This window comes from Prosopis cineraria, unplaced genomic scaffold, assembly GCF_029017545.1.
Source record: "Prosopis cineraria cultivar Desert tree isolate PC_DT_omini unplaced genomic scaffold, ASM2901754v1 PC1, whole genome shotgun sequence".
Classification (NCBI taxonomy): Eukaryota; Viridiplantae; Streptophyta; class Magnoliopsida; order Fabales; family Fabaceae; genus Prosopis; species Prosopis cineraria.
The window spans coordinates 41,413,701-41,430,075 of NW_026555332.1; the positions used below are offsets into that span (position 1 = coordinate 41,413,701).

The 16,375-nt window shown below is 36.5% G+C and overlaps 2 protein-coding genes across 2 annotated transcripts; both read left to right on the top strand.

The window, feature by feature from the left end:
• The first annotated feature begins 786 nt into the window (after positions 1-786).
• On the top strand, positions 787-2,830 carry LOC129289206 (protein DETOXIFICATION 51-like). Its single transcript, XM_054926007.1, has one exon. The coding sequence runs from the start codon at positions 1,065-1,067 to the stop codon at positions 2,655-2,657; it is 1,593 nt and encodes a 530-aa protein (XP_054781982.1). The 5' UTR covers positions 787-1,064; the 3' UTR covers positions 2,658-2,830.
• Positions 2,831-11,514: 8,684 nt separating this feature from the next.
• Positions 11,515-11,937, top strand: LOC129301697 (uncharacterized). Its single transcript, XM_054940296.1, has one exon. The coding sequence runs from the start codon at positions 11,515-11,517 to the stop codon at positions 11,935-11,937; it is 423 nt and encodes a 140-aa protein (XP_054796271.1).
• Positions 11,938-16,375: the final 4,438 nt, after the last annotated feature.

Genomic DNA, 16,375 nt, shown 5'->3' on the forward strand with positions numbered 1-16,375 from the left:
ATCACAATTAATTTAACGTTATGGAAACGGCATAATTAAACAAAAACCACCGAGGCCCCTAAAAGGGTAAAGAAAAACTGCAAAAAAAAAAAAAAACAACAGAGTTTGCCGATATACATAAATGAAACAGAAAGGAATAGTAAATAACGAAGAATAAATCGCGGAAAACCTGCCTAAAGGAGAATGAAATTGTTATGGTATGGATCAAGCACTAATAAAGGCATGGTCATGTAATATTTTAAGAGGGAATATGTGTGGACTTTACATGTTCATTTTTTAGTTGAGCAAGCTAAATTGACAGGTACACATGTTTAAACGCAAAAATTCCCAGAACAGGCGCTTACACTTACTACAGTGAAACGCATGTGGAAGTCAAAGTTATAACCAGGTTGGGCTGAGAGCGTTGGTCTACAAGCAATATTCCAACCGAAATAGCTTTAATTGCCAGAACAGTACCAGTACTATTACCATTTTTTGCGTGATTATAAGCCAGAAGAAAAGAATCGGAAACTGAATGGCTAAGGAAAATGATAATGCTAATATATCTATCATACATAATATCTACTCGCTGAAGCTGAGAAAATATCACAGGCAGTAACACCCCCCCCTCTCTCTCGTAAAGGGAACACCTACGTTATTGGGAATTGCACCTTTCAGAATACCATGGAGATATTATTTTCATTTCGTTTTTATTTTAATGTAAAAAGGCGTTTAATTAAGAGGGAAGGAGGAGAGAGGGCACGTTTCAAATCTTCTATTTATACATACCCCATCTCATGTCCTTCACTTCACATACATTCACTCACAACACAAAGCAGTAACAAAGCCCATCCATCATCTATCCCTCTATCTCTATTCACACATCCACTGGTTGGTCGCTTTGTTTGTTAGCCAATTTGGCCATCTTTTCTCCCTTCCCAGGTTACAGAAACAGAGTGCTCTTTACGAGAGTATCTCTCTTCCTCTGCTTCTTCTTTCTTCCCTGATCCTCCCCTTCCATCTACCTTACGTACCCGCCTCTGCCCCTTATTTTAAACTCTTCTTCTTCTTCTTCTTCCGAGGACATGTGTGAATCAATTGCTTCCAGGTCCATGGATGAAAGTCAAAAGACATCTCTCAAGTCGCCCACCCATCTGGTGGTCGATCTCTTGCTGCCTCCCTATACATTCATTAACCCAGAAAAGCAGACAGCACAATGGTTAACGTATTCGACCCTGCGAGAGATTGTGTCGGAAGTCAAATCCCTCTTCATTCTGGCTTTCCCCATTGCTCTCACCGCTCTCGTTTTTTACTCTCGCTCCATCGTCTCCATGCTCTTCCTGGGTCACCTGGGTGATCTCCCTCTGGCTGCGGGGTCGCTGGCCATCGCCTTCGCCAACATCACCGGCTACTCCGTCCTGTCGGGCCTTGCTCTAGGCATGGAGCCGCTCTGCTCCCAGGCCTTCGGCGCCAAACGTCCCAAGCTTCTGTCTTTGACCCTCCATCGCTGCGTGATTTTCCTCTTGCTCTGCTCCGTACCCATTTCCCTCCTCTGGCTCAACATCTCCAGAATCCTCCTACTCTTACACCAGGACCCTCATATCAGCCGCATGGCTCGCACGTACCTCCTCTTCGTTCTCCCCGACCTCGTCGCCAACTCCTTCATTCATCCCCTCCGCATTTACCTCCGAGCCCAGGGAATCACCCACCCTCTCACGTTAGCCTCCCTCGCCGGCACCGTCCTCCATCTGCCCTTCAACTTCCTACTCGTCATCCACCTCCGCCTCGGCGTGGCAGGAGTGGCCGCAGCCTCCGCCGCCTCCAACTTCTCCATTTTGCTATTCCTCGTTGCTTATGTTTGGATGACGAGGATACACGAGCCCACGTGGACGAAACCGAGCAGAGAGTGTTTGAGTGGCTGGGAGCCGCTGCTTCGGCTGGCCGCGCCGAGCTGTGCATCGGTTTGCTTGGAATGGTGGTGGTACGAGATCATGATCATTTTGTGCGGGCTACTGGTGGACCCCAGGGCGACCGTGGCTTCCATGGGCATATTGATCCAAACGACGTCGTTGATCTACGTGTTCCCATCATCGCTCGGGTTCGCGGTGTCCACTCGGGTCGGAAACGAGCTAGGGGCAGCCAGGCCCTGCCGGGCGAAATTATCGGCCGTCGTATCTGTGTTCATCGCGTCCGTGATGGGCTTCTCCGCCACGATATTCGCTTCCGCTATAAGGTACAGGTGGGGCCGCATGTTCACTGACGACGACCAGATCCTACGGTTGACCTCGGCGGCATTGCCCATCCTAGGGCTGTGCGAGCTAGGTAACTGTCCGCAAACGGTGGGGTGCGGCGTCGTGAGAGGGACAGCGCGACCCACCATGGCCGCTAACGTGAACCTGAGCGCATTCTATCTGGTGGGGATGCCCGTGGCAGTTGGGCTCGGGTTCTGGCTCGATCTTGGGTTTCGCGGGCTTTGGTTGGGCCTGCTGTGTGCCCAGGTTTGCTGCGCGGGGCTCATGTTGTATGAGATTGGGACCACCGATTGGGAATTCCAAGCCTGCCGCGCCCAGCTCCTGACGTCCGTCGATAATTCAGAGAAGGGATCAGGTGTTGATGATAACGATATGGACGGCCAGCAGGAGCCACTGATGAGCATCACGGTCACGGCCTCGTCCTGATTGACCGACCCAAAAGCCGACGTCCACATCTGATTTTGATTTTTTTTATAATTGATTTGTAATTTTTTTAGAACAATAGTGAATTAATTTTTTTTTTAGAAGGGAGAAATGAAGCAGACTGATTTGGATTGTGTGATTCGCCACATACTACTAATCAATAAATTTATTTGTTTGGTTTCCATAGAATATAGCAGACTTTCTTAAACTCTGTCCATACCATTGCCGTTGTGGTTTAAATTTTAATAATATGGTGAAGACGATGGAGGGTTTAAGTAAAAGAGGGATATTTTTGAAGAAAAGAGAGAGCTAGTGGTCCAGGGTGGTGGGAATGAAGGAGGAAGACACGTGGGCAAGAGGAATGGGGGCCACAGAGGAGGGAGAAATAAAGAAGTAGGGAAACATGCATGGTAGTGTGACAGTGGCGCAGAAGGAGATGCCATGAAATGTGAGAGCTTATCGATCCCACTGTTACAGTAATCTTCTGAGGAAAACCAGAGAGCACTTTTCACGTATACAGAGAGAGGCAAAAGGAAGGGGCAGGAGGGAGTAGGTGTCCGTGTTTGGTATTGAAGAGAGAGAGGTTGATAAAGGAGAGTACGTGGAGTTATATGTGGGCGGAGGCCATAATAGGGATGAATGACAGAGGCAATAACAGGGAAACAGAGGCTATAATGAGAAAAGCTCAGATCAGCAGTGGAAGCCAAAAAAACGAAAGACCCTCTTGTCTCATATTTCTCCAACATGAGCCTGTTTTCTTCACACTCACACCGCTCCTCCCCACTTTAATTTTCTACACCATCCTATCATACTCTTGATGAATTCTCTCATTCTCTCCTCTCATTTATGTTTTACACTTTCCTCAACCCCAAGTTTCTTTCATTCATTCATTTCCTGTTCGCGTCTCTTGTTTTCACCCCCATCATCGCCCATCACTTTCCCTAACTCATTTCCCTTTCATTCCCTCCTCCCCTCACACACCTTCTTCAATACAAGCGCGGGACCATCTCCTCTACTCTCCCTCCCCCTCAAATATCTTCTCATATACATATCCCATACTTACCCATGACATTAACAAAATCTACTGCCCAAGCATGTGAATGGACTTGAATTGATATGGGATATCAAATAAAATTAGACTTGATAATAACTAATATATAATTAAGCAAAAGGATTCATAATTAATTTAAGTTTTGAGATTTTTAATTAAGACGTAGTATCATTCACTCCTTTTTGTCTATTTGTTCTATCATAACTAACTTACCAATACATATTCTGCTTATTTATATCAATATATGATATCAATAATATATACTATTGGAGTTGTTCAGATATGAATGGATTTGAGTTGATATAAGAGATCATACATTAGATAAAATTAAACTTAATAACTAATATATAAAAAAGTGAAAAAACTTATAAATTTGAGCGTTAGAATTTAGAATGTACAGTACCCCACTCTTTGTTATCCATTTGTCTTCCCCAACCATTATCAGACGGTCACTTTTTTCATTATATAAATCCTAGTTCTAATTAAACATTAGTAGTAGTCAACTCTTCACAAAGAAGTCATGCGTGGCTTTGATGGGCTGATTAAGTTTGGGTGAGAAAATTTCAACTTGAGCTAAACTAATGGCAGTGACACATGTGGGACAAGACATACAGAATATAGAGAAATGAAAGTGGGCACTGTGAAAAGCATTAATGTTTTCCGTCTTACACAGCGCACATGACAAGTCTTATAAGCCGCTCTCTCCAGTGCCGAAGGATATTGTTTCTGAATTCGCGTGCCTCGTGATGCATTTCATATAGATAAATAAATACACAGGCTCGTCACGCGCGCGCATAGCAGTTGCGGTCTCTGTTGACTTGTCTATGGGATGACTGTATGTTTAATGTTGTTTAACTGGTTGACATTGTGTAGATATTTAGATTCAAACTCCCCAAACGCATATATAAGTCATTGTCGATCGCAAAGTCAGCCATTTTCTTTAGGTTGAACAGAACCAAAACTTGGGAATTCATTCGACGATTCTGATGTGAGGCTTGACGTCGACTTAATTTATTTGACTTTGGCATTAGGTCTACTGCTACATATCATAAACATTCTTGTGACTTGGGTAATAAATGAATTAATATTAATTATCATCCAAAAAAAGTAAAGACTAATTCATCAGGACGACCGCCAGTTTCTTATTTTATATAAAATACAGTAGGATCATATCATGCATTGGGGCACATTGCAAGAGAAGTTTTACTGGTCTTCTTTCTTTCTTTCTTTGTTTTTTTTTTTGACCAACAAATTTAATTGCTTGTTTGAATGTTCTTTTTCCGATAAATTATTTCAACCAAAACCCGCCAAAAACGGGGCTGAAAGGAGGAATCCCCAAGATTTTTGAAACAAAAAAAGAGGGGCCAAAACCTTAAAGAAAGTAATCAGAACACACTATGGGTTGCACATAATGAGACCCTTTGTTTTATGTCATTCAAGGTTATTGTCTTATAGATTCCTTGATCCCCCCCCCAAAAAAAAAAAGAAGCTTGGTGTTCAATAGGTCTGTGATATTGCAAATCGAAGTACAGTTCTGACTGAAATGTGGGATGGCCCGATTATTGATTTTGGTTTGAATTGATCATGTTCCAATTCATAATCGGTGGTTGCCGCTGGCACATATATGTCAATTTCAGATGTAGTAAAAAATAAGATGCAGAACCCCATGATTGAAACCATGCATCACCCATGCACGTACTATACTCGATAGGATTAATAACTGAAATTTTAATATCGTACAAAGGTTTTTTTTGTAAAAAAAAAAAAACAAAACTGTTAGACACCGATGAGATTCTTGAGGAAGCCTAGCTAGATCGACTTGGTAAAGCTCTTAGAAGAATTTAATATGATTGGTGCGATCACGTATGATTTGCACTAATTCTCCATAGGTGCAGTTAAGGTAGGCCTATTACAGGGACAACTCATGTGCCTGCACGTGAGCAGTACTTAGCCAACAACTATATGCATTATAATATGAATATTATGGACCACCAGTACCTCTAAGGCTCTTACATCCCTAGACCTCACAAACATTATGCCATATTCCTAGCTCCCTAGTTTTAGCTTCATGTACTATGTATATAATTAGGTTGTTGCTTTATATTTTTAAAGTACTATGTTAATCTTTGGCCACAGATTTGGTATGTGTATATCAATTAACATAAGCTGTCACACACACACACACACACACACACACACACACACACACACACACACTTTCGGGCACAAACATTATGCCATATTGCTAGCTCCCTAGTTTGTTTGCTCACTTTCACTTTAATTTTTGGTTTGGATGAGAAGAAAATTAGAAAAGAAAGAAATCTGTAAGAGAAAATTGTCAAAAATAGTAAACAAAACTTTAGTATTTTTAACAATTTTTTTTAATTTTCCTTTCTCGCTATTTCCTTTTTACCTTATTTCTCTTCATCCAAACGAAATATTATAGCTGTAATTTTAGCTGTTAGTAGTTAGTACGTTAGTACCCAAAGTCGAAGGAGTCATTTGCAGGTACTCCTCCATGAACTTTTGAACTCCACAATACCGAAGCAATATAATGTCGGGTCAGACCATGAGGCATGAATTCTCAATCTATGTACATATATCCTCAATTTAATTTTATTGTTTTTAATTTTTGTATATAATAATAGTAATTGAAAATTCATGCAATAGTGAATATTTTATAGGAATTATTAAAGTAAAATGGCCCAAACTGAAGACTATATTGTCCGTATTTATTTTTTAAAGCATTCCAGACACCAGAAAGCTCTAAATATTTTTAAACATCAGTGTGCACTACTGCGGTGTGTGTAGGTACTCATACATTATTGTGTCCTCTCATAGCATCTCAGATATAATAATGAGAATGACAATATGGGAAACAACCCTGTGGTATAAAAATCCAAAACTTGAATGAAGTGCATTATACATACATACATATATATATATATATATATATTCCCATTACTTGGAAAAAAATTTATAATCACGATAAGCTTTAAAATTTAGGCGTTGTGCCAATAATGAGCATCGCTGTCCAAAGTGATGTATAAACAAGCAGAGAGTGATAGCGAAGGGCAATTAATGACCGCATTTAATCTCAACAAACAGGAAAGCACGAGTAGTGTGTATACTGATCAAGTAATCATTATCAAGTTTGCAAGACAGGCGCGCATATGATCGTGAATCTCCGCTTGTGGTCACAATATACAGTTATTAAAAGAAGATGGAAATTACAGAAGCATGAATGTGATTGATTGGCGTATATAGGTAACGTTTCTTTCTAGCTAGCTAAGGCCAGTTTGGAAGCAGCTCAATTATTTGCGCGCAATCATAGTTAAGACTGAGAATAAAACCAAGAGGTTCCATTGGATTGGAGGGCCATATCCCTTAATTGCTCAAGTGGTAGGGGCCGTGTGCTGCCTATCTAGCTATCTTAGCTAGCTACAAATTGATCGATAGCTTAGTCTGTGATTGTGGCAGTATGTTAGCAGAAATAAAAAGAAAACATTGAGAAACATACATGGTTGGTGTAATTACAGACAACATCATTTTGCACCATCATGCTTCTCACATGGCTCCTCTTTTCAGCAACCAACCCAATCCACTCGCTATCTCCAACCACTTTCCTTGTCTCCTTATCAACACTATTCACTTCCCTCTTCTCTCCCTCCCTCCCTCTCTCTCTCTCTCTCTCTCTCTGATTTTCTCAATAATCTCTATATTTCTCAAGAGAAAAACCAAAAAACATCGCTCCACTTGCAGCATATACAGACACCAGCAAATCATGATCGGCATGCAGAGCCTCCTTGCCCCATCATGGCTGTCTCAGAAGGAAAGAAACCCTATATCTCATCCCATGAAAGACAGACACACACATAAATGAGGAATGTGGGTGCTGTGTGTCGACCCTGGAAGCAACAACCCCCACAATGGCACAAGGCTAGCTAGGAATATTGTGGCATTCTGGGAAGGAGCGAGGGGGCTTAGAAAGTTTTGGCATGATCACAAGTTGGCTTGACATGTCCCCCTCGGGAGGGGGCTGATCCTTCGTCTCCACACATGCCTCTCTGGAGCTGCCTTCCCATCATTCTCTACCCCCTCTCAGGTCGACACTCTCAGGGACCACCACCTTTCCATGTGCTTCTCTCTGCTACCTCCAATTACTAAACACTACAAAACATGCATTTTCTCTCTATCTCTATCCTCCTCGTCTCTCCGTCACTTCTAATTCCTATCCTCCTTGCTACTCTTTAGCTTCTGAATATCTCATTCCACCGGTATTACACCGTCGAGATTTGCCCCGTGTTTAGATAGCTTTTTATAATGTTTTCTCCTCCTCCTTTTTCTTTGGTCCCACTGCTCCTTACCTTGTAATCCCATCAAGGAACCATGTATTCTTCAAAATTATAAGAAGTATTCTCTACTTGTCGCTTTTATACAGAACTAACTAGTTCAACTTTAAGTTGAAGTGTATTTATATACGTCTTTAAAAATGACAACACACACATGTCCATATATATATCACGAGCACAATGATGATGATGATGATGATATGAATAGTAATAACTAATTGGATACATTTCCACGTGGTATATATCGGTTGATGGCGACTTGAATCCATTAAAAATGGAGGGATTTTCACTTGGTTTTTCCTGATTTATATTACTAGTCATCTCATTTCAAAGAAAAGGCATGCACCATGGCAGCTTGCCCTTACAAAGTAAAGAAAATAAAATATGTGGAAAGAAATGAAATGACACATCTCACAATGAATCAAATGGGTTTAAGCAAGGAAACAGACCTCCATCATCTTCATGCCGAGAGGCATTTTGTGAATATATTTATGGCGAGTCATGGATCGCAGTCCTTCAACTCATTTCAGGATATCCTCCGAACAACCTTTCCTTGTACATATTCTTAAAGAAGGCTATGGCAATATTGGAAACAAAGCAGATGGACAATCTCATCCCTTAATCAGGATGCAATTGAAGCAGATCCATGGCCCAAACTATGTATACCTTCTCTTTGATGTTGCGCTCAATATAGATATGGGCTACCCAAGTAGGATAATCCAACATTCCTTCTCAAATGAATCACGTTTCCTAGGTCTCTTATCTTTCAAGCCATGTGACTTGCCATTTCCAATTAAAAAACTTTATCCTCTTTGTCTGAAGTTGTTCCTTATACGAAATCCCCCATTAAATTTTCTTTTGAAAAACAAATGAAATAATTTTTTTATAAAATTAAAAAATAACTTGTTTTATTTGAAAAAAAAAAAAAAGAAGAAGAAAGTGAACACCATATAAACTCTCGCTTTGTTGTCTTCTTTTCTCTTCACTTCCAAAATACTTCACTATCTATTGAATTGAGAGAACAAAATGCCCTTTTTTTTTGGATAAAAACGAACACAAATTTTGTGATATGCAGTTTCCTTGGCATTTTGTCTGGTTAGAACACATCCTCCACAGTAAACTTTGTTGGTGGGCCCACATGGAAAATGGACTCGGCCCATTCATCGGGTGATGTCAACCTAGATAGTCCAATTTTAAGCATTTTGCTCACGGCATCCCTTTTTTTGGGGCTATTTTAGACATTTTATATGGAAGCAATTTTCAAATCGTAAACGGATTTTTAGGAGGAATTTACATGCGTTGCTGGGCAACGTTCGGAGGGTTTTGTAGGCAACCATGTCGCTACGGAAAAACATGGTAATTGCCACAATTTTTTTCCTTCGTTAGCCATTAGTTTAAATATAGAAATGATAATTTTTCATGATTCTTGAAAACTGTGACAATATTTATCATGGAAAATCGTTTCCCACAATTTTTCAATGAACCATGGGAATACCCATGGTTTTGACGGAATCGTGGAAAGAGCCACAATTGTGTCAGAACCTGGCTATCTCCGAATCCTGGCTTTTCTCACAGTTTTAAATAAACTGCGGAAAATGGTGGTGTAAAATTAAAAAATATATATTGATATTATTATATATTATAATAAAATTATTTAAATGTAATAAAAAAATCCACAATTTAATTAATATTTTAATTAGTCTGGAAAATTAAAATCCAATCCCACATCACTGATTATGTGCTGGTTTTATGATTCTATAGCTAGTGGTTTAATTAATTCACTCCAAACAAAATAATTTAATCTGATGAGAAATTTAATTAATTTAAGAAGCATTGATTAATATTAAAAACGTGTAAATTTATTAAAATTTGATCCATAATTTACTTGGTTATATATACATATATTGGACAAACTGAAAATCGCATGTTACATTAAAGAAGATGATAGAACAAGGATTTCAAACGCCCCACCAAGGCTTGCATCTTCATAGACTTACAAGTTACTGAAGAAAGAGGAAAAATTGCATATTTAGTCCACCATATAAAAAACGTGTGCACCATAAAAAAAGGGAAAAAATCCTTAAAGAAAGAGGCAATTTTTTTTTAACTTTGCACAATGCACCTTCAACTCAAAAAAGAAAAAAAGATGAAAGAACAAAAAAGACAAAAATATTAAAGAAATATATCAGAAAGATAAAAGTATAAAAGAAATATACCAAAGGATGAAGATGAAGAAAGGTGGATAAAGAAGCATAAAAGATAAAATAAAGAAGAAATATACCAAATGATAAAAAAGACGAAACATAGATGAAGAAGTTTTGGAGATGAAGAGGTGGAGCTTTGCTTTAGAAGATGAAAATAGAGGCCAAGGGTGCTCCAACAAGTAGTGAGAATCTGGTCCGCACAGTGTCAATGGAAAAATGAGAGGGTTCAATACAAAAACAAGTACAAATTAAAGAGTAGTATTTGGATGAACCGTGAGAAAATATCAAAAGATTTTACCATGGTTCTAGCTAAAACCGTGGGAACATAATAATTTTTTTAAAAAATTACTCTTCTTGAAAACTATGGAAAAAGCCACTATTTATAAAACCGTGAAAAATGCATGGTTTTTTTAATAGTCTTGTGACATCTATTGTTTAGATATAGAAGTCATGGAACTAAAAGTAATTTTATTAAAAGAAATGAAGAGTGCATAGTTTTATCATAAGGATTAGTGAGCATTTAGATTTTAAATTATTATTTAAATAGCATCTTAAACTTTAAAATTTTAAAATGAATAAAATTTTTTATCAATTTATAAATTTTAAGTAAGTTTTCTCTCCGATCAAGTTACATATAAACGCCGTTATTTTTTATTTTGTGGAGACTAATAAAAAGTTAATAATTATTATTGTACGGATAAATAGTGAGAGTTAATTTGTTTTAAATTTATAAAAGTTTTTATTTATTTTAACAGTTCAGGACTCAATATACTAGGTTAGTAATAATTTAAGATTCATGAGCCCATTTAACTCTTTATCATGACACTAATATAGTCAAGTATTATATGCTTCGGCTTAAAAGGCGATTTTTGACCACAAACTATATCTTCAAGAACGCAGAGTATCCTATATTTTATCTGGGTGCAATTTTTTTTGTAAATATAAAAAACCGATGCAATTACCCCAGCCGTCAAGAGAGGGATAACGTCTGAAAGATGTAGGGCCAACATATGATTTACGTGGCATATACTAGTCAGAATTAAAAATAAAAAATTCCTCCCTCTTCAGCAAATCCTCCCCTTCACCTTCACTTCACCTTCGCTCCCGTCCCTGATGAATTGGCTTCACTTCCTTCTCTCTTTCCTTACCTCTAGCTTCTTCGATCCTCAAAAACCAATGCTTCGTAAACACTAAACAAACACTCAGAAATCAGGATCCCTGTAGCAGCGTTATTCTATATCTCATCTGCACGCATGGCCACATCAATTCTAGGTTTTCATACCTTTCTCTTTTCTTCTACCACGTCAATTCTTGCGAAGCCCGACTCTGAGGTGAGCAGCCTGAGCCAGTCGTCGCCGGGTCGATCTCCTCGTCACTCTGTTCACTACGCTATGAGCTCATATCGCGACTCTTCCCACCACGGCGAAATGATCATCAACTCCTTCCATTCAAGCCCGCTCCAGAGCCCATTGGGCTTCCGCCCCACTCCCACTCCCACTCCCACTCCTTATCGGGCCCACATTCCCACGAGTCCGACTCTCGCAAAGTCAAGATCACCACCTCTCACCAGAAAAGCACTTGGAGACTGGAAACATCAGTTCCACGCCACCGAAGAAGAAGGCCCCCTCGACCCTCACGACTTTTGCCAGCATGGCCTACCTCGCCGAAAGAATTGAATTTCAGGGAAAACAAGGGCGTGCGAGACACTGAAATTCACGGACTCCAAAGAAACTCGAACGAGTAAACCTCAAAGTGACTAGCTTCTGAGTGCTAATTAGGTCGAACAAGTGAAGTGATGAATTGTTGAACGGGGAAACCAGCTGGAGATTCGGCAAGATCTGGAATTACATGCTGCGAACGTCACTTTGTATTTCGAGTTTGAAGCCATCCCTGCAAACCACTGACACCAAGTCGGTAATGGGCTGTGGCTCAGTTTCTCAAGTCAACAAGCGCGTCGCTTTTCTCTTTTCTTTTTTAAAAATAATCTTACTTATTTTTTTATATATATATTTACACATATTTTCCCCTGTCTCATTTATAAATTATATTTTAAAAATTTATTTAATTTTATTTATAAGTGCATCTTTTTATATTATATTTAAAATATATTTTTAAAATTATTTTTTATAAAAAAATAAATAATATGATATTATTTTTTAAATTTATCATATAAAAATATATTTAAAATTTTATATATTTTAATTTTTTTATATATTTTTTAATATTAATATTGATGAGATTAATAAAAATAATTTATAAAAAATTAAATAAATATTTTATTTTTATCCCTTTGCTGTATTTGGTTTGAAATATGTTATAACAGTGGCATGATGGGAAAGGAGCAACTAGGAAATAAGAATGGGAGACAACTAGTGGGGGTTCATAGCTCCGTATATTCTCCCTTCCCCTTCCATACCTTAAAGACTTGAACAACGTCAAATCCATATTACTTGGATAAAAAAAACATCCATACTCTTTCTCCCTTCATGCTTCTTACTGGAAGATTTTGTTCTCTCTTTAACCGACATAAACTAATAGGAGAAATTCTTCCCGTATACTCTATCGTCCATATTTTATTAAAAAAATATATTATATTATTTTAAATATAAATTAATTCGATGATGATAGAGAAAAATATAATAAATTAAATTAGCACTCTATTATAAAAAGAAAAGAATTATCAAAAAAGATCTAACCAAATTTCATTTTACTAAGAATGAGATATTCAATATTAAGATCATTCACTAATATTAATTCACTGGACTAAATGACCATATTGTCTAACAAAATCTCACTCTCCCTCAAGAATTGTCTCCTTCCGTGAGAGATTCTCTAACCCCTTGGTAAGTGTTTGCCTTGACAACGTCTCCCCGGCAACCGTTGAGGAGAGTATGTGTTCGTGAGTGTTGTTTTGGTGTGTGAATCACACCACCACCACTGTTGTGTTTTCAGTATTGTTTATGCAGATCAAGTCGTTCAATCTACTTCGCCACGGGATCTTCATTTGAAGCCGGTTTGTTCCAGATTGTGTCTCTCAGTCGCCAAACATTTAGATCTTGTCGAGCCCGTTTAGATCAAACCGCTTCAGTCGCTGAATGTTGCAGATCATGCTACTTCAGTTGCTGTTCGTCGAGTAATATGAGACTGTTCTATAAGTTACATTTCCTTTACCATACTTGTTGATGACTAGAGGAATCTAATCTTTGAGATGTGGCAAACATTTCCCCCATTGCTATTATAAACACACAAGTGTTTGGCCATCCATCTAACTTTGGTTCTGCCTATTTTGGAATCATCCACGTTGCTTCTGTTGGCAAAGATTACAATGAGTTTTTGTTTTAGGTGCACTATCTAATTTTCTGTCTTTTGGTTACATAGTTTGTCTGCTTTCTGAATTATAATGAATGGCCCGTAAGCGTTACAGGACAGAATGGCCCATGCAAAGTTTGATGCAATTCTTTCTAAATGAACAAGAAAATATTTGTTTAGGACTTTGTATAATCTAGGCACTCTTTGATGGTTTACTTATTTACTTGGCCTGGCCAATAGTGATTGCCATATTTTGCATAGCTGTTACTTCATGGGAACCGCTGATGAACTTGAACTTTTTGTTACTGTGCGTATATGCTTCTACTGACTTTACAACGCAGTTGCAAATCTTGGTAACATAGAATTGATGTCAAAATCTCTGCCCACAAGAATTAAAAGCGTGCTTCTTGCCCTTCAAACTACAAAACCATAAAGAAGCGTGTCTGGCTATGAATGAAATATTCATGTTTTTCTCCTCCTAAAACGAGCAAGTCACAAGTTCATAACTCTAGAAAATATTGGGAAAGGAAGGGTTAATAGATACTCTAGTAATCCAATCAGGTGAGAACTTGTGCAACTTGTTGCTCAGGTTAGCCTTACGTTTAGATTGCTTTGGCTTTATGTTAAGGTTGCGTGTTGTTGCTGCATATATCTTATCTCAAAAAAAGGAAAGGGTTATATTCACTAGTTACTCTTATTTGTCTGCATGTTCACGGTAGTCTCCATGTGTCAGGGCTTGGAGAAGATGGAAGCATTGTATATAGGGGCGGAGTCAGAATTTTTTTATTAAACGGAGCTGAAATGAAAATGTATATGTAATAATTAAAGAAAAATTAAATGTGTGTGTGTGACCTACATAATATAAATATTTTAACATATATATTTATATTTAATTTTACACATGTATAACAATATATATATATATATATTAAGTTTTGCTTATCGATTTTTTATGGTATAAAAATCATTAATTATTATGTCTATAATAAATATTTTAACAATCTTCTTCTCAATATGAATTATTATTAAATTGGTGAAACATGTATCATCCGTATGAGCTTTAAATGATTTAAATACATAATTAGAAGCTAAAATTTTGTTCAATTTAATAAGCTTTATTACTTGTTTATTGAATTTATTATTTAATTTTTTAATTGATAATTGTAGTAAACAAATATATTAACATATTAATAATGATTAATTGTCATAAAATCTTTATGTTAATGAGATTAAATTATATTTAGAGTAAAAATCATTCATATCATAAATTTCAATAACTTGATTATTTTTTTAAAAAAGTAATTTTTTTAGGGGAACATTTTCATCAAATCTCTTAACTTTTGAATAAGTGATTTTATAATAGATATCAAACACATAGCATTCAATATGTTTTGTTATTTTTATTAATAATAATTCTCACAATTTCTTTCATTAAATATAAAATGAAAGCAAAATAAAATGACATCAATACTTTAAGAATATGTATAATATTATCTTGTTGAAAATGAGTAGATCCTATGACAACAATATCTTCAAGCTACTAAAATTGTTGCTCCATACATATGTAAAAGGCTACATATAAAATAAAAATGAAAATTTCATCTAATGTTTCATAATGTTTATCATGTGCCAACTTAGGGGAGTTGAGAATATATAAACCCTACATTTTACTAAAAAAATTAAAAAGTTAGAAGGAGCCGTGGCCTTTGCCAGTTTCTCCTCTCTCCACCCCTGATTGCATATTTGATAGAATCAAGAGGAAAGGATGGTGAAGAAAATGACATAGGCCTTCTTACTTGTAACAGGACTGGAGAAGTAAGCTCATCAAATTCTAATATGTTCATTGACTTTGTTGGAATGAGTTTTTCTAAAAAATTAGCTTCAAAAGTAATTCAAGAAAATAGGGAAGAAAATGACATTAAACTTTCTTACTTTTACTATGAAAATGTTACACTTTCACCTAAAGATATTTGACAAACAATATCTAGATTCTTGTATTACCTTATTGTAATGTAATGTAGTTCATGTTGTCAAACGATGTTAAGATACATTATTGTTTAATGATAAATGAATTTGTTGTATTAAGTTATTGTTCTTTATTCTTTAAGTTGATATAATTAAGCTTTAAATATAACAATAGTGATTAGTAAGAATATCTTTTGGTGTTTTCATGAAAAATAAACAAATTTTAAAATATTCATTTGTATTTTTAAAATATCTTTGAGCGTTTTCATTAAAAATGAGCAAATTTTTAAAATATTAATTTGCTTTTTCAAAATATCCTTTGATGTTTTCATAAAAAATGAGTTAATCTTCAATATATCCATATGCATTTTTCATAAAGTGGGAAAATTTTTAAAATATCAATTTGTGATTTTAGAATATCCTTTGGCATTTTAATTTTATGAAAAAAGAGCAAATTTTCAAAATATTCATATACATTTAAAATTTTTTAGAATATGTATCTATGACATCCTAAAATCATATTGTTGGTGCAATATTCTAATCCTAAGTTATAAGTCATATTTGAATATGCATTTTAGATATTCTAAAAATACAATCTATCTTCCATTTATTCAAATAACTATTTTTGATATCATAAAACTTTATATTTAGTGTCATGTTTTAGAACTATGTACAGGTATCTTCAACCAATATAACCTTCTTTCACGATATATAACTACCCTTTAAGGAAATATAATTTATCTTCAATTTATTTGAAAAATCAAATTGGATATCCTAAAAATTTACATTTAGTGTCATGTTTTATGATAATATGTAGGTATTTTCAACATTATGCGACCC

Excerpts from the sequence above, each read along its gene's own strand:
- LOC129289206 (XM_054926007.1), top strand. The coding sequence starts at position 1,065 with ATGTGTGAATCAATTGCTTCCAGGTCCATGGATGAAAGTCAAAAGACA.
- LOC129301697 (XM_054940296.1), top strand. The coding sequence starts at position 11,515 with ATGGCCACATCAATTCTAGGTTTTCATACCTTTCTCTTTTCTTCTACC.